Raw genomic sequence first — 19,173 nt, forward strand, 5'->3', positions numbered from 1 at the left:
AATTAATAAAATCAGAAATGAAAGAGGAGAAGTGACAACAGACATCACAGAAATACAAAAAATTTTAAGAAACTGCTATGAGCAACTATATGCCAACAAATTAGACAATCTGGAAGAAATGGACAATTTTCTAGAAGCATACAACCTTCCAAGGCTAACTTGAGAAGAAACAGAAAACCTGAATAGACTGATTACCACCAGGGAAATTGAATCAGTAATCAAGAAGCTCAAGAAGCTCCCAACAAACAAAAGCCCTGGACCAGATGGCTTTATAGGTGAATTTTATAAAACATTCAAAAAAGAATTATCACCCATTCTCCTCAAACTATTCCAAAAAATCCAGAAAGAGGGAAGCCTCCCAAACACTTTTTACAAGGCCACTATCACCCTGATCCCAAAATCAGACAAAGACATCACAAAAAAAGAAAGCTACAGGCTGATATCCCTAATGAACACAGATGCAAAAATCTCAACAAAATATTAGCGAACAGAATTCAGCAATACATTAAAAAGAGCATACACCATGATCAAGTGGGATTCATTCTTGGTATGCAAAGGTGGTTCAACATCTACAATCAATTAATGTGATACACCACATTAACAAAATGAAAAATAAAAATCATATGATCATATCAATAGATGCAGAAAAAGCATTTGACAAAATCCAGCAACAATTTATGATAGAAACCCTTAAGAAAGTGGGAATAGAAGGACCATATCTCAACATAATAAAGGCCATATATGATAAGCCCAACGGCAAACATCATACTCAATAGGGAAAAGCTAAAACCATTCCCCTTAAGATCAGGAAAAAGGCAAAGTGGCCCTCTTTCACCACTTCTATTCAACATAGTTCTGGAAGTTCTAGCCACAGCAATCAGGCAAGGAAAAGAAATAAAAGGTATCTAAATTGGTAAGGAGGAGGTAAAATTGTCATTATATGCAGATGACATGATACTATATAGAGAGAACCCTAAAGACTCCACCAAAAAAACTATTAGAACTGATAAATGAATTTAGTAAAGTAGCAGGATACAAAATTAATATTCAGAAATCAGTTGCATTTGTATATGCCAATAATAAAATATCAGAAGGAGAAATTAAGAAAACAGTCCTATTTACAAATGATTCAAAGACTATAAAATACGTAGGAATAAATTTCACCAAAGAAGTGAAAGATCTGTACTCAGAAAATGATAAGACACTGAGGAGAGAAATTAAAGAAGATAGAAATAGATGGAAACACATACCATGTTCATGGATAGGAAGAATTAATATCATTAAAATGTCCATACTGCCTAAGGCAATATACATGTTCAACGCAATTCCTATCAAGCTACCAAGAACATTTTTCACAGAAATAGAACATATAATCCTAAAATTTATATGACACCATAAAAGACCCCAGATAGCTTCGGCAATCTTGAGAAATAAGAACAAAGTGGGAAGTATAACGATATCTGACATCAAATTATTCTACAAGTCTACAGTAATCAAACAGCATGGTACTGGCATAAAAACAGACACATAGATCAATGGAACAGAATAGAGAGCCCAGAAATAAATCCATACCTATATGGCCATTTAATCTATGACAATGGAAGCAAGAATGTACAGTGGGGTAAAGATAGTCTATTCAATAAATGGTGCTGGGAAACCTGGACAGACACATGCAAAAAAATGAAGCTGGACCACCTCCTTACACCATATACAAGAATAAATTCAAAATGGATTAAAGACTTAAATGTAAGACCTGAAACCATAAAACTGCTAGAAGAAAATATAGGAAGAAAGTTTACAGACATTACCCAGAGTAAGATTTTTACTGATATATCCCCTCGCGTGCGAGGGAAGTAAGAGAAAAACTAAACATGGGGATTACGTCAAACTAAAAGGTATTTCACAGCAAAGGAAACCATTAATAAAACAAAAAGGGATCCTACTGAGTGGTAGAAGATATTTGTCAATGATATCCGATAAGGGATTAACATTCAAAATTTATAAAAAATTCACTTAACTCAACTCCAAAAAAGCAAACAATCCAATTAAAAAATGGGCAGAGGACATGAAGAGACATTTTTGTAGAGAGGACATACAGATGGCAAACAGACACATGAAAGAAATGTTCAAACTCACTAATCATTAGAGAAATGCAAATAAAAACCACATTGAGATACCAGCTCACCCCAGTCAAAATGGCTATCATCAATAAATCAACAAACAACAAGTATTGATGAGGATGTGGAGAAAAGGGAACCCTTGTGCACTGTTGGTGGGAGTGCAGATTGGTGCAGCCCCTATGGAAATCAGTATAGAGGTATCTCAAAAAACTGAAAATGGAACTGGCTTATGACCCAGCAATTCCACTCCTAGGTATCTATCCAGAGAAATCCAAAAGTCTAATTCGCAAAAATTTATGCACCCCTATGTTTATTGCAGCACAATACACAATAGCCAAGACATGGAAACAACTGAAATGCCCATCGGTAGATGACTGGATTAAGAAATTGTGGTACATTTATACAATGGAGCATTACACAGCCATTAAGAAGAATGAAATCTTACCATTTGAAACAATATGGATGAACCTAGAGAACATCATGCTAAGTGAAATAAGTCAGACAGAGAAAGACAAATATCATATGATCTCATTTATTTGTGGAATCTAAGAAAAGAATAAATGAACGAACTAATCAGAAACAGCCTCAGAGACATAGAGGAAAAACTGAGGGTTGCTAGATGAAAGGGGGGTTGGGGACGATGGAGAAGGTGAGGGGATTAGAAAGCACAATCAGTAATCACAAGATTGCCACCGGGATATGAAAGTAACCTTGGGGAATATAACCAATAACGTTGTAAAAATTTTGTAGGGTATCCAATGGACACTTGTCTTATTAGGGAGACCACTTCAGGGATGGTGTAGATGCCTGGTCACTGCACTGTACACCTGAAGCTGAAGCTGAACAATAATGAATGCCAAGTATAATTTTATATATATGGTCACAAGAAGTGGAGTACAGAATTTGGAATAGAGATAGTGGAAATGTAATGGCTGTGTGCAAAGTCAAAGGGTTGGTAGATTGGGGGAGGGACGTTATCACTTTGTGAGGGATATAAATGATAAATGTCTAACTATTACATTGTTTTGTGCACTTGAAACTAATAAAAAAATTAATTTGAAAAAAATAAAGAATAATGGATATACGAGAAGGAGAAGAGAGGGAGAAGGGGACAGTGATCCCATTCAAAGAGTCAACAAGAATTTCCTGGGCCGAGCCAGTGGTTCAGGTGGTTGGAGCACAGTGCTCCTAATGCTGAGGTCACTGGATCGATTCCCACATGGTCCAGTGAGTTGCACCCTCTACAATTAAAATTGTGAACAACAGCTCTCCCTGGAGCTGAGCTGCCGTGAGCAGCCGGAGGTTAGCATAAGCTGTCATGTGCTGCCATGAGTGGCCGGCAGCCAGTGTGAGCGGCCGGCAGCCAGCCTGTGAGAGCTGCCGCGGGCTGCTGTGAGCGGCCGGCCGTCGACTGGCAACCAGTCTGCAGGGAGCGCAAGACTCATAACATGAGCATGGGCCAGGGAGCTGTGTCCTACACAACTAGACTGAGAAACAACGGCTGGAACCTGAGTTGGGGGGGGAAGCTGGAAAAAGCGGGGGAAAAGAAAGAATTTCCCAAACATATGGAAAGAACTGGATCCTCAAATCCAAGAAGCATACAGAACACCTAATTACTGATTTTCATCTGAGAGACAGAAAAAAGATTGAAAGGTTGAAACCCACCCTTAATCTAACAAAAGGGTGTTCAAGAAGTACTCAGGGATACACTTTTTTAAAAATCAGGAACAGAGACAAAAGAACGTGATTATAAAAATTTGAAGGCATCACATCCTTACAAGTTACCTGCATTTCTTATCCCATGGGACAATGGACCTGTGTGTTTGGCTTTGAGAATGCAAAGACAGAGGCCACCATGATATGGGGTCATTAAGGGCTTTCTCCCAGCTCAGCTCAATATGCCTAATTACAGGAGGCAAAACCCCAAGAAAAAACGGGGAAGCAAAGAAAACTTCCGTATCACGTGACCAAAATTCAGGAATACAAATGAAAACCATTACTGAATTGTGATGAAATCCTTTGTTTGTTCCTTTGTACTTCTTATCCTTAAAGCTGTATGAAGCAGGTGATTTTCACTCCATATTTATTTCAGAAAAATGTTTAAAGTAATGTGCGCGGAAGGAGAGATCAGATGCACAGGGGACAGTGAGGCTGAATACAAAGGGGACCAGGAAAGAATGAGGAGAAGGTACTGCACTCAGTACTGGGGACGTCCAGGTCAAGGGTGGGGACTGAGGGAGCCGAGAGGGGGCACGTGTTCTGCAGAGTCACTGAACCAGGAGCAAACCAGACTGTGAGGAAGCCCTCTCTTCGTGGAATCAGAGTCAAGCAGGAAACCTTTTCATGCTGCAAAGAAGCGGGGCCAGAAAGAAGGCTCTTCTCTGTGTCCTCTCCTTCACTTCAGCTCAGGAGTCCTGCAGACAGAGGTCAGTGTCGTTTTCAGACTTAACTCTACAAGCAGCTCCCTTTCCCCTCTCAGGGCCTCGTGTTGTAACACTGCAGCAAGGAGGGGAGATTCCTAGGTCTCCCTGAGCCTTTTACTAAGTGGAGAAGATGCTTTAGTGTAAACGGCCTGACCAGAAGTCAGATCCAAATGCCTCCCATAATTTCTGTCTCCTGTCTGCCACCTCCAACTTCTATTCTTGGGAAACTGATTATGTCTCTAAAAGAGGATTAAACAGAGTTACCTGTTGGCTGAAGTCCAGAGTGTCCTGAGAAAGAGAAGGCAGAATATATACTTAAAAGATATGAAGGTAAATCTGTCCCCAAACACAATGTTCCCAGCCCCCGAAACCCCTCCTAAAATTTGTCCAACATCACAACCCACGTTGCCTGATACCAGAATAAAGAGGAGAGCAGAAACGAGAGCCTGAGCCCATGGAGTTTCTGTCCCAAGCCCAGATCCCATGTAATTCATCAGCCTAACGGCTCTTCCTTCATTTGCCCCCGTATCCTCAGCCAAGCGCTCCATGCATGTTAACCATTTTCTCATTTCTACAGGCCATCACTTCTTATGCTTCCATATACCAACCATGGGCTGTTGATTTCTGAATTGCCAGGGAATCTGAGGTCAATTGGGGGAAGAAAGTCCTCATACAAGGCCTCTGATACACAGAGAACTAACTTGAGCAAAGTCCCATTTCCTCCCCCATAAAGCCGATGGGGAGTGTCAGCTGCCAACAGGTTCCTTACCTTTCTGATTCCTGAAGTAGGTGAACAGCCCCGCCCCGAGGAAGAGCAGCCCCAGCACGAAGCCCCCGATGCCACTCAGCATCTTGCTCTGTGCAGAGTCAGGCTGTGCCCCTGAGACAAGAAGCTCCTTTTAGTGATTTTTATCCCAAATGCAACTTCTCTCATTGAGACTTCTGGGATTGGGAGCTTTGAGAATGGGGAAGAAGGCTGCCCTGGAAGAACTAGAATAATTGGCCATTTCTGGGAAAGAGATTTAAAAATCACTGAGCAGATACAAGGACCAGGCACTGAACTCACTGAAACATGAGCCCCAACATGGGTCACTACTGCAGCATCTGAGGGACGAGGAGCCCGGGACTCAGGGAGGTTGAGTCGCTGGTCTAGCGTGACAGAGCTCATAGAAGGCAGCACGGAGACTGGACTGTCCTCGTGTCAGGAAGGTCCCCACGTTGTAGAGGATGCACCTCTTCTCAGGTCACAGTGAACAACTCAGAGCAACAGAGCAGAAGTGCCACCCCAGCCTGAGGCAGGGACGGGTGCCCAGGGCCAAGGGAGAACCATGAGCTGCGACATCATGAGAGGACTCAGCAGGGGCCACGTCCTCCCTGGCCTTCCATCGGGCCTCCCCAGGAACTACAGGATTTATAGAAACTATCACTGCCCCCCCACACACCCTGTGACCTGTACTGAAGGACAGGGGAACATGAGCCAATGAAAACATGGTGGATGGAGAAGAGAACCCTGACACCCAGGGATAAGAAAGTCCCCTCATGGTGGGTGAGGCACTTGTGAGGTCAGAAAGCTTCTCACTCCATTCCACTGTGATGGGGCTCGTCCGGCTTGGGTGCTGCACTTGGCAGGTGTAGACCTCTCCACGCTGAGGAACTGTTTCCAGCATCACCAGGGTCTGGAAGGTCCAGTCTCCATTACGGATCAGGCCCGTGGAGACGACCCCAGCCTCCTCTTGCTGGCCATTCCGCCACCAGCTGACTTCAATGTGGCCTGGATAGAAACCATTCACGGAGCAGACCAGGAGGTTGTGGTGCTGCAGGCGCTGGGTCTTTGCAGGATACACGGTCACTGTAGGCTCTGCTGGGAGAGAAAAGGGGTGGGGGGAGTGCGTGAGGAAGACAGAGGACGTCTGCTTGGGTGGCTGCCATCCGGCCTCCAGGCTCCAGTCCCAGATCAGGTGTCAGGCAGGCCTCCCTCACAGCTGGCCATGTGGCCCCCAGGAGTCAGCATGAGCCTTGGGTCTAATCTTTACAGCATGGGCCATTAGATTTGAGAGATGTTGAGGACTTGTGGGTATGTTGTTCCTAGTGTGAAGTAGTTATTCATTGTTGAATTGAAGTGTTTACAAATCTTTGCAAGGTATATAACGCATTAATTCCAAGTGCTTTCTGGAGCAGGGTTGCCTGGGTCCAGATCCAGGCTCTGCCTCTTACTGGCTGATCCTGGGAGAATTTTTACATTCCTCTCTCCCTCAGCTTTCTCACCTATAAAGGGGGTTAATACTAACTTACTGCTTAGGGTTATGTGAGAATCAATGCACCCCAAATATGTAAAGCAATAACTGAAATTTAGCCTTCAATATATGTTAGCTATTTATTATCCTGGTTTATTTGGAGAGAAAATATCAGTCAAAGCAATGTGGATGAACAGGGACAGCTGCAGGTAGATGGTTAGATAGAACATGACATTCTGGGAATGCTACACGCACACTTTAGAACTCCTAGAAATGGTTCTACCCTGGGAAGCAGGAAGGACACAGGTGATTCTCTGTGAGCTCAGTGCCCAAAAAGCCTGAGTCCTGGAGGAGAGGGAAAGGAGCAAGGGAAGTCATTCATTTAAAAAGTTCCTGTATTTACACTCAGCTGATCAATCTCTTCTTTGCAAACAAGCAGATCTATTACTGAAATTGTTATCATTTTACAATTGTCTCTCATTTTCAGCTAACATTTGAGTTCAGGACAGAGCCTGGAACTCATTAATATGTGTGCTTAGTGTCCTCGACAATCCCTGGCACTACCAGCCTCAATAAATACAATTTGTTTTAATAAAAAAGAGGGATATATACAATGGAGTATTATGCAGCCATAAAGAAGAATGAAATCTTACCATTTGCAACAATATGGATGGAACTAGAGAACATTATGTTAAGTGAAATAAGTCAGGCAGAGAAAGACAAATACCATAGGATCTCACTTATATGCGGAATCTAAAGAAAAGAATAAATGAATGAACTAATCAGAAACAATCTCAGAGACATAGAGGAAAAACTGAGCGTTGCTAGATGGGAGGAGGGGTGGAGATAAGGGGAGAAGGTGAAGGGATTAGAAAGAACAGTGGGTAACCATGAGATTGCCGCAGGGATACGAAAGTCAATTTTGGGAATGTAATCAATAATGTTGTAAAGATTTTGTAGGGTATCCGATGGACACTTGTCTTATTAGGGAGACCACCTCAGGGATGATGTAGATGCCTGATCACTGCACTGTACACCTGAAGCTGAAGCTGAATAATAATGAATGTCAACTACAATTTTATATACATGTATGTATATGTATATGTATGTGTATGTATATATACACACATATATACATATATATATATATGCACTTATAAGAAGTGGAGTACAACATTAGGAACAGAGACAGTGGAAATGTAATGGCTGTATGAGATGTCAGAGGGCTAGTAGATGGGGGAAGGGGGTTATCACTGTGAGAGGGATATAAATGATAAGTGTCTATTACATTTTTTTGTACACCTGAAACTAATTAAAAAATAAATAAAAAAAGATGGATAAACCTGGGTAAAAACATTTTTACAGTACCACGAAATGATACATTTAGATTGGTAGTCAATCATTGCTAACAAGATTGCAGTATATTTCATTAAATAAAAATGTTTAAATTCATAACATGAAAAATAATGAACCAAATCAAAATATAAATCACAAACTGGACAAAATGGTGAATCAAATATCAGTAGAGTGTTAATCATTGCTGGATAGGAAACCCATAAAATTGCCAAAAAAAACAGGAGGACGTCAGAGATAAAAGACAATAGATAATTCATAAGGCAATAACAACAATTAGCCAAAAATATGTGCAAAATGTTTAGGAACTTTAGATATCAAAGAAACATAAATTAAAAATAAAAAGTCTGTTAATTTTCAGCTGAGTGGCAACATTGAAACAAGATCTAACTAAAGGCAATGTGAGGTAAATTGTTACAACTATATGAAGAAATAATATGTAACTATTTAAAAACTACTAGCATTATATAAATAGTAATATCAGTATGTTAAATAACAAAATTATAATTCAAAAAGCTGGTTTCACAATTATTTCAACTGTGTAAAAATATATACACTAAGAAAAAAACCCCAGGAAATTTAGAACTAAAAGAAGCCTCAGAAAGATCAGAGATCGCTCAGAGGTTCCCCCCACCCCTCAAAATTAGTCTAATACATTTTCTTTTTTTTTTTTTTTTTTTTTTTTAAAGATTTTTTTTTATTGGGGAAGGGGAACAGGACTTTATTGGGGAACAATGGTCAAATTGTTGTCCTTTCAATCTTAGTTGTGGAGGGTTCTGTTCAGCTTCAAGTTGTTGTCCTTTCAGTCCTAGTTGTGGAGGGCGCAGCTCAGCCCCAGGTCCAGCCGCCGTCGCCAGCCGCAGGGGGCACAGCCCAACATCCCCTGCGGGAGTCGAACGGCAACCTTGTGGTTGAGAGGACAGGCTCCAACCAACTGAGCCACCCAGGAGCTGAGCGGCAGCTCAGCTCAAGGTGCCGTGTTCAATCTTAGCTGCAGGGGGCAGAGCCCACCATCCCCTGCAGGACTCGAGGAATTGAACTGGCAACCTTGTGGTTGAGAGCCCACCTGCCCATGTGGGAACCGAACCGGCAGCCCTCGGAGCCAGGAGCATGGAGCTCCAACCACCTGAGCCACCAGGCCGGCCCCTAGTCTAATACTTTTTCTCAATGAAACATTTATGCACAAACACATCACCCTATTCCAACGGTTTCAGAATTAAGAAGCGTGTATCCAAGACAGACGGTGACTCGCCGCCTCACATTCCCCCCAACCTTTCACATTCCTCATCTCTGCTCCCCTAAACCTCCACCCAACCACAGACACCACCGTAAATTTCCCTTCCCTCACCTCTGACCCCCCATCAATGCTTCCTCCACCTCCTGTCCCCGCACTGCCGCTCTCCCCCTTGTCACCTGTCCACAGTGGCCACCGTGGTCCCCTGAAGGCTCCCTCCATCACAGCCCCACCCTCCCTCCGGTTCCTCGCACCCCCACTCACCCCCCTGGTCCTCACCCCCCCCCACCTTCCCTCCGGGTCCTCGCACCCCAGGCCACCCCCCCACCACACACACTCTGTCCGACCTCAGCGCACACGCACCCCTCACACACTCGCCTCACAATCACACACACGGACAACATTACACTCACTGTCCTGGACATCACGCCCTCACATGTCCCCTCAGAACTTGTGCAGGTTCACAGCCCGACACTCACCCCAGTGACCACACACACACACACACACACACACACACACACACACACACGCCCCCGCCGCGCTCACCTCGCCGATGCACCAAGAAGTTATCTAACACCCCGTAGTTGCGTCTGCACACCGTGTCCACCGCCTCCCGCGTCTGCTCCAGGAAGTCCTTCTGGCTGTTCCAATACTCGGCGTCCCGCCGCCCCAGCTCGGTCACCGCCACGAACTCCCCCACGTCGCTGTCGAAGCGCACGTTCTCCTCTCCGTTAGAGATCCATCTGACCACCAACTGCACCCGCTGCGTCCCGTCGGTGAAATGACACTCGGACTTAACGTACTCCAAGAAATGTGCTGTGGGGACAGGAAGGGTCCGGTCACACTGGTTACACACTGACGACGACGTCCCCCAAAGCGGGGCGCCCAGGTCGGGTGGGGACACGAGGACGCCCCCGTTTTTGGCCCCGCGGCGCCCCCACACCAGCACCCGCCGCTTCATCTTTAATCCGCCCGCGGTGCGCGGTGCGGGAGGGGGGCCGGCGGGGCTGAGAAAACCCCTCGGACCCGGAGCCTTTGGGATCCACTGGCTCCGTGCTGCGCTGCTGACGCCCATGGGGGAGCGGGGCAGGGATGTGTCCCATCACCGCCTCCTGCGACACCTCCTTCTAGAAGCCTCCACAGTAAACACACCGCACCCTCCTCTCATCCCACACCGGGTCCTTGTACATGTACCGCCTCCTTCGTTCTGTAAATATATCATTGTCGCCGACCTGGTGACAGGCCTGTGCTGCTCCTGGGAACCCGAGGGAGGAAACCCGACGTCTCTACTCCTGCAGCTTAACATTCAGTGCAAGTGAGGAACAAAACCCACCACACAGAATTCATACAGGAGGGAGAAATGTCAGAGGAAAAGTTCTAGAACAGAGAATAGTAGGACGATCTAAATTACATTAGGGTGCAAGGAAGGGGTCCCTGAGTGACATTTAAGATGTGACATGAACAGGTAAATTGGTGTGAGCTGGAGAATCGTGTGTGTGTGTGTGTGTGTGTGTGTGTGTGTGTGTGTGTGTGGAAAAGGGAGGCACATTTCTGATAAAGGTAATACCATGTGCAAAAGCCTGAAAGAACTGATCAACTTCCTCCAGAAACGGGAAGAAAACAGTTCTCTGAAGCACAGGCAGTGGGAGGAAGGAGGGGAAAGCTTAGACTGGAGAAGCAGGAATGGGCCCTGAAAAGTCTGTGGGTGGCATTAGGTGTAACTTGACACAGAATGTAGCAGGAAGCTACTGATGAGTGTTTTTTCTTTTTTCGTTTTTTTTTTTTTTTTTTCATTAAAGTTTATTGGGGCAACAACTTTAGCAAAGTTACATAGATTTCAGGTGTACGATTCTGTAATACATCATCTGTATATCACACTGTGTGTTCACCATCCACTGTCAGTTCTCCTTCCATCACCATATATTTGATCCCTTTTACCCTCATCTACCAAATGAAGAAACAAAACTCACAGACACAGACAATAGTTTAGTGGTTACCAGCTGGTAAGAGGGGATGGGGTTAACGACTTATAAGGAGACTAGAACCGTGATACAATACAGGCCCACAATCCCCTATTTGAATTTCCAAATCCAGAAATCTGAGAAACTCCAATCTGGGGTGCCAACCTCACGTGGTAAGTCTGACCTGATGAGGTAAAGAGAGTCAGACACATCTCAGAGCTCTTATTGGTCAATTGGCCACGTGTGCTTCCGCAATTTATGTTCAATTGAACTAAGAAGATTTCAGAAAGTGATAAAAAAAAAAATTCTGTGGTTAAAAGTGAGACAAATAAATAGGACCATCTGACTTTATCAATAGAATACAATGTAGAATTCCTGAAGAAGATGGATACATGTTATTGAAAAAAAGTCGTGGTGCTCACAACTTATGACTTACACCATCTGAAAAATCTGTGATTGAAAAAGCTGCTGTTAATTATGAAGCAACTGAGAATTACATTGAAAAATTTGCCAATATTGTACCTGATAAAAACCTTGGTCCTGAACATACATTTTGCTGGAAAAATAGCTCTGCACTGGGACTAGACCCTACGAAACCACCCACAGTGCCTAACAAGAGAGTATGAAAGCTATTCTGATTCCAACCAAAAGATGACTGTTCTTGACTGTGCTCACGCTGCAGGCTCCCCCAAAACACAGTGGGCCATGACTGGAAAAAGCCCAAGTCCAGGATACCTGAAAGGGGTAAGCATTTTACCTGTGCATTATGTACAAAGAAGGAAACATGAATAACCATACAGATATTTTCTAGCTGGCTCAGTAACCGCCTGTGTCAGTGGCTTATGTTCAGTGCAGGCGAGCTGGGCTGTGAGAAAACTGTAAAACGCGACTGTCCCCGTACAATTGCTCCACATACAGCTCTCATGAGCATCTTGTAACAAGTACAGTTCTGGGTTTTCATTTCCCCCGGTATGACAGCTGTGTTGAAATTTTAGAACCAAGGAAACTCTTATCCCATGAAAAGCAGTTATAAACAACTTTTAAACTCTGTTCTTACTGAGGTTTATAGATGCCTACAAATCCATGGCTTTCTGAAGGAGGTCAGCTGCTAGTGTTTATTATGAAGCTAACAATTAATAAATCAACTTGAACAAATGTTTGGCACAGACTTTAGGCTATATCCATCTTTTCAAATGGCCTAGCAGATGAAGACTTTGGAAACTATCATTTCATTATGAGAAAAAATTATATCAAACTTCAAAACATTATCAGCTAAAAATCTAAATAAGGCAGAGGCTGCTGACAAAATATATACAGTGGTACCTCGGTTTTCTAACGTCTCCATTGACGAACATTTTGGTTCACGAACGCTGTAAATTTTATGCATTTATGGTATCATTAGATAGTAAAATTCATGCTAAATTTGCTTTCTTAGGGGTTGATTTCAAAGGTCTGGAACGGATTAATCCATTTTGCATTACTTTCTATGGGGAAACTGTGCCTTGGTTTTCAAACATTTCAGAACTCGAATGGTCTTCCAGAACGGATTATGTTTGAAAACAGAGGTACCACTGTATATCCTGAGCACTGACAGTGATGCTTCTGTGGGGGATTCCAAGTTGTGGAAACAGGGGAGTGAAGACCGGGCTCGCTCCCCTTCAGCCGCCTCAGCCTTCCTGTCCCTTAGACACAGCACACATCTTCCACACTTTGCCCTTTCCCCTAGTCCCTCTCTCTGGAACACTTGTCCCTTAGGTCTTCACTTGGCTGGCTTCTCATCATTCATGTGCCAAATGTCTCTAAATGTCACTTTCTCAGGCAGAGCTCCCCAGCCACTTGAACTGACGTCAGGTGAATCCAGTTCTCTCTGTCCCATCATCCTGATTTTTTTTTCAGAGCACATATTATTCTCTGAAATATTTTTGTTAAATGTTTATGGTACATGTTCTCTGACTTTAGGTAATTTCCATGATAGGGGACTTTTCTCTCTTATTCACATAGAATTCTCTGAGCCTAGAACAGCCCAGTACAGAATTGTGCTCAGATGGGTACCTGTGGTCCACGTGAGTAAACCTGGGGTGCTGGGACTTGGTCATTGTGGGGATCCTGGAAAGCGAGAAGGGGCTCAAGCCCCAACCGTCTTTACTCTGATGACACTTTATATCCTTTCCACTTCCTGTGAGAAATTCAGACAAACTTCCTCTTTCTCCTCCTACTAGTTGAAAGAAACATCACAGGTAAGTAAATGATGTTTTAAGAAAGAGAGAAAATTTCATTAAGTTTCATCTTATCCAATATACCTGTTATAGTGCTGAGAGCTGTGCAAACTTTAGGGATTCTCAGGAATGGTGAGGACATAGCTGGGGAAAGAATAGGGAGGAGCTGGAAGCAGAAGTAACCAAGTTTGGCTAATTAAGGGAAACAGAGGACAGGACAAGTGAACTATGGAACTTGGGGCCAAGACCCCAGATGGCCAATGAGGTCCCTTGACTTGCTTACTGGCTTTCAGCCTGTGGGACGGAAGGAAACTTCACATTCTCTCTGTACTACTGCTCAGGGTGTGGAGTTTAAACCACATGAAATTGCTTCTGTTTCACTTTTTTTGGCTTGTGAAAATATAATTTCATATAACCTATTTTATTAATCCCTTCTTGTGAGCTGAGGCAAGAGAATGGGGAGATGTAGGAGAAACTGATAGTATAGAAAGGTTCAAAAGATTCCTAATGACCCCGAACCTGCCAGGCTTTCAGAAGGTGCCTGAAGTCCTGTAAGGCTTCAGAGGACAGCCCCCAGATGCTCCTCACCTACAGGCTCAGCCCACGTCGTAAGGGTCTCTGCTTCCGCTGCACGGTGCTTTCCATGGAGGAACAGAGGGCACTAACCCCACCTTCTGTCCGAGAGCCTCCCTTATAAGGGACACAGGCCTTGTAAACATTGGGGTTCAGGGAGAAAGGAAAGATATTGGGGAGGCCTCTTGACCCATCCCCCGTATTAGGGAGAGGCACCAACGTCACAGTCCTGCTGAGGCCACAACACAGGATCTTCGAGGAGAAGCCCTTCTGATTCCTTTTGACTTCCCATCAAATGTGCAGAGAAACTTTCCTTTTTTTCTGGCATAACTCAGCATAATAAAGGGAATCACTGGATGGGCAATTATCTTGACATCATTGTTGCTAAATCTTCTCAAGGTCCCAAGGGAATGGGATGAAAGGCTACAGAGGTTTTATTGGAAGAGAGATGAGAAACACACCCACACACACAGGCCCTAACACAGTTCTGGTAGAGGACAAGCAGCCAGGTTCCTTTGGTTGTGGAACGAACTGGGGATCCATATGATAAATATATGTGGTCACTGAAGAAAGTGCACAGTTTCCTAAGGGATGTGGCCTGGACACAGTGACAAAGCTAACTCCCTCCCTTCCCCCACCACCCAATAGCTCACCCCCCAAGCTGTGCACTTACGTGGGGGGTCCCTGGCCCAGGCCAGGGGAGGACTCAGCCCCATCAGCATCACGGTCAGAGCTGCTGTCCAGGAGCCGCCGGGGAACCACAGACACACCATGCTGGTTAACGGAGAGGACAGGGCACAGGGAGCAGGCGAGTCTCAGTCAGAGGGGACTGTGGCCTTCCTCCAGCATCACCCCAAATAATAGAAACCAAGGCCCTCATTTCTCTGTTCCTGAATTGAGTAACTTCAGTGTTGCAGAACCAATCAGCACCAAATAGCATCATCAGTTGCTGGTCAGAGATTCAGTGGGAAGGTCCTCTTCTGAAACTTAGAATTCCCTGCATTAAAAGCATCGCTTAAGCTCAGTGCGTTAAAGGCTTGATCCAGTTGTATCTGAAGCATTGGCCTACTGTTGTGAGCCAGCTCTGCGCTGGTCCGTGATGTGCACACAAGCTCGAGCCTTTTAGGAGCGTTCATCTCTCACCTGAAGACAGAGCTGTTCTGACAAATGTATGAGTGAGTGTTAGGAGTTAAGAGGGTGGAGGGAAGATGATTGCAAGTCAGGAGACCTTTAATCTGGTCCTTATTGCACCATAACTTAGTGCTGTAGGTTTGGGGAAATACTTAACCTCTCAGATTAAATGAAGGCACTGCAGTCTCTCAGGTATTTCAATAGTGGAACATTCTGTGATTCTGTGGACACCTGGCGGAGCAGCCTCCCCTCGTAACTGATGATGTGACAGACTTACAGCTGTGGATTGGAGAGTGTAGTCTGCACCTCCTCACGGGAAGGGAGGTCTCTGATCAACTGAAGGGTATTCAAAGTTGGTCAATAAATTGACCTGAGTGAAAGGGTTTTCCAGGTTTGTCTCCTGTTGCTGTCGCTGAGTTAGTGGCACCTCCAGAACACACATAGAGAAAGGGGACTAGAGATGGTGATCTATATAGAATGGAGGGTCTTGAAAGTACCTCTGTATCTCACTTAAACTAACAATGTGATAGAGCCAACTGTCCAAACCAAATGAACTTTAAAGGACAACTATGTATCTAAAGTTCTGCATTACTTCACACTCCACTACTGGATAAGCAGTCCTCCAGTTCTGATAAGCAGTCGTTCGTGTGCCTTTATATCTCTAGTGACAGAATACTCATCATGCTGCAGTAAAAATGACTAAAATTTAGTGGGTGAAATGGATGAATGACCAAAAGGTACAGGCTTCCAGCTATAAAATAAATGTCATGAGGGTGTAATGTACAGCTAAGAGAGAAGATCTTAAAAGTTCTCATCACAAGAAAAAAAACTTTATAGCTTTGTGTGGTGATGTCAACTAGACTAACAGTGGGGATCATTTTGCAACAAATAAAGAATTAAATGTAAGACCTGAAACCATAAAACTCCTAGAAGAAAACATAGGCAGTAAATTCTCTGACGTTGCTCTTCATAATATTTTTCTGATATATCTCCTTGGGAAAGGGAAACAAAAAAAATAAACAAATGGGACTACATCATACTAAAAAGTTCTTTGCAAAGCAAAGGAAACTATCAATAAGACAAATAGACAACCCACTGAATGAGAGAAGATATTCACCAGTGATACAGCTGTTAAGGGGTTAATATCCAAAATTTATAAAGAACTCATGCAACTGAACACACACAAAAAAAAAATCCAATTAAAAAATGGTCAGAGAACATGAATAGACATTTCTCCAAAGAGGACATACAGATGGTCAATAGACATATGAAAAGATGCTCAACATCACTAATTATCAGAGAAATGCAAATAAAAACCACAATGAGATATCACCTCACATCTGATTTATCATCAATAAATCAACAAACAACAAGTTTTGTGGAGGATTGGATAAAAGGAAACCCTCGTGCACTCTTGGTGAGATTGCAAATTTGGTGCAGCCACTATGGAAAACAGTATGGAGTTTCCTCAAAAAATTAATAATAGAACTATCTCATGACCTAGCAGTTCCACTTCTGGGCATCATACTTTTTTAATGTTAATTTTAAACTAATGACATATTCACAGGAAATTGTGAAACAGAAAGGTCTTTTTTATTTCATCCAGTTTCCCCCTATAATTACACCTTATATAATTATAGTTAATATCAAAACCAGGAAATTGATACAATGTGTTTGTATAGTTTTCTTTTATCACATGTTTAGAATCATGAAACCACCATTGTGATCAAATTACGGGGCTATAGTTCATGACTACAAAGCTGTCCTCATTTTACTTCTTTATACTCACACCAACCCCCATACACACCATCTCTAACAAGCATCAGCCACTATTTTCTATCTCTAAAATTTCATCATTTCAAAATGCTATCTAGTTGAAATCATACAGTATATGACCTTTTGGTATTGGCATTTGTACTCAGTAAAAATACCCTTGAGATCCATTCAAGATTTTGTATACACTATCAATATTTTCTTCCTTTTTTGCTTGTTGAGTTATTTCATGCTATGAATATACTACAATTTACATAATCATTCACCCATTTAGAAAATTATGGCCATTTCTAGTTTTTGGCTATTACTATAAAGTTGCTATAAACATTTATATATATATAGGTTTTAGTATGGATGCAGACGTTCATTTCTCTGGGGTAAATGCTCTGGACTGCAGTTTCTAGACATATGGTAAGTATACATTTAGTATTTTAAGAAATAGCCAATGTATTCTCCAGAGTGGCGCTACAATTTTTCATTCCTACCAGACACATATGAGAGATCTATTTTCATCACATCTTTGCCAGCATTTTGTATTTTCATGATTTTTTTACTTTAGCTGTTTTAATGAGTTTAGTGATTGCTCATCACAGTCTTAATTTGCATTCCTTTATTTAGTGATATTAAATGTCGCATCGAGCACGACATGGGTTGTGGGGAAGGAGAAGGGCGGCGCAGGGTTAAGAAAAGACAGTAGCCAAGAATAGAGTGCAAGCACGGGCCAAGGGGAGCAGTCTCAGGGACTGAACCCCAATTGAGCCAACGTGTAGTTTTTATGGGTAAATTTCTAAAGAGGTAATGATTGTTAATCTCAATATCTGTGTGTTGGTAGCCTGCTGGCTGTCTTTCTGAAAGTTCCCATTGTGTTCCAGCCTGAAATTTGCCTTCACACATGCATAACTCCAAGGAATCCATTGAAGGGGAGGGACGGATATAATTCCATCGGGCCTCAGTTTGCTGAGACTTCCCCTCAAAGGAGCTTTTCCGATATCTCTCCATCAGGCCTCAGTTTGCTGAGGCACTCCCTTGTGAAGTCCTGGGAAGAGCGCAGCAGGGAGGGGGACAAACGGTCTGGCAGCTGTAAGGCAACAATTAAACACCTTTTTATGTGTTTTTTGCCATTCATATATCCTCTTCCATAAAAGTTGTTAAATTGATCTATATGTCCATCCCTCTACAAAACCACACAGTCTTGATTACTACAGCTATACACGAAGACTTAAAATTAGGTTAAGTGATATCTTTCATTTTATTCTTCTTTATCAAAAATGTTTTAACTATTTTAGATCCATAGTCTTATCATATAAAGTTTAGAATAAGCTTCTCTATTTCTATAAAAAAAATTCTAGGATTTTCATAGAAATTACATTAAACCTACATATCACTTTGGGAAATGCTGACATCTTTTCTACATTGAGTCTTCCAATATGTGGATAGAGTTTGTCTCTCCAACTATTTACATCTTCTTTGATTACTTTCATAAGCATTTTGTAACTTTCAGCACACAAATCCTGTATATGTCTGTAGGGTTTATACCTAATTATTTAGTTTTTGAACTATTGTACATAATATGTTGTTAAGTTTGACTCCAATGTGTTCATTGCAAATACACAGAAATAGAATTGGTTTTTGTATGTTTATCCTGTATCCTGTGAACCTGCTAAACTTACTTATTAGTCTGAGTATTTTTTTCAGATTTCTTGAATTTTTTTACATAAATGATTGTGTTTACTAACAATAGAGACAGTTTTATTTCTTCCTTTAAACTGTATGATTTTTATTTCCCTCTCTTGCCTTATTGTAATGGATAAGACTTTCAGTGCTGTTTGAATAAAAGTGGTAAGAGCATGTACCTTTACTCTGTTCCTTGTATTAAAGGAAAAGCATTCAATCTTTCACCATTAAGTATGATAGCTACATGTGTTTTGTGAATATTTTATCATGTTGAGGAAATTCCCCTCTAATCCCAGTTTTCTGAGAGTTTTGTTTTTTTTTTTAACATAAAACTGACCATCTTAATCTGTTTTCAATCTATACCTCATTGGTAAAAACACTGTCCTGCAGCTGTCCCCACTACCCATTCCCAGAATTGAGAGGGTTTTTTTGTTTTGTTTTGTTTTTAATAATGAATGGGTGTTGAATTTTGTCAATTTTT

At 42.5% G+C, this 19,173-nt stretch overlaps 1 protein-coding gene across 2 annotated transcripts; it reads right to left on the reverse strand.

The window, feature by feature from the left end:
* Positions 1–4,186: 4,186 nt before the first annotated feature.
* LOC109436804 (DLA class II histocompatibility antigen, DR-1 beta chain-like) lies at positions 4,187–14,982 on the reverse strand. 2 transcript variants are annotated; one of them, XM_088795862.1, is made up of 6 exons: positions 14,788–14,982; positions 9,911–10,180; positions 6,123–6,401; positions 5,313–5,423; positions 4,808–4,831; positions 4,187–4,534 (listed from the first exon to the last, which is right to left on the reverse strand). In XM_088795862.1, exons 1-6 carry the CDS (start codon positions 14,885–14,887, stop codon positions 4,521–4,523), a joined length of 798 nt encoding a protein of 265 aa, XP_088651988.1. In that variant the 5' UTR covers positions 14,888–14,982; the 3' UTR covers positions 4,187–4,520. The 2 variants fall into 2 exon arrangements, with proteins under 2 accessions (XP_088651988.1, XP_074188839.2); XM_074332738.2 differs by having other exon boundaries at positions 6,123–6,404; positions 14,788–14,980.
* Between the last annotated feature and the right edge of the window lie 4,191 nt (positions 14,983–19,173).

The sequence above is a fragment of the Rhinolophus sinicus genome, chromosome 2 (assembly GCF_057876585.1).
Source record: "Rhinolophus sinicus isolate RSI-liver-muscle chromosome 2, RSI-T2T, whole genome shotgun sequence".
Lineage (NCBI taxonomy): Eukaryota > Metazoa > Chordata > Mammalia > Chiroptera > Rhinolophidae > Rhinolophus > Rhinolophus sinicus.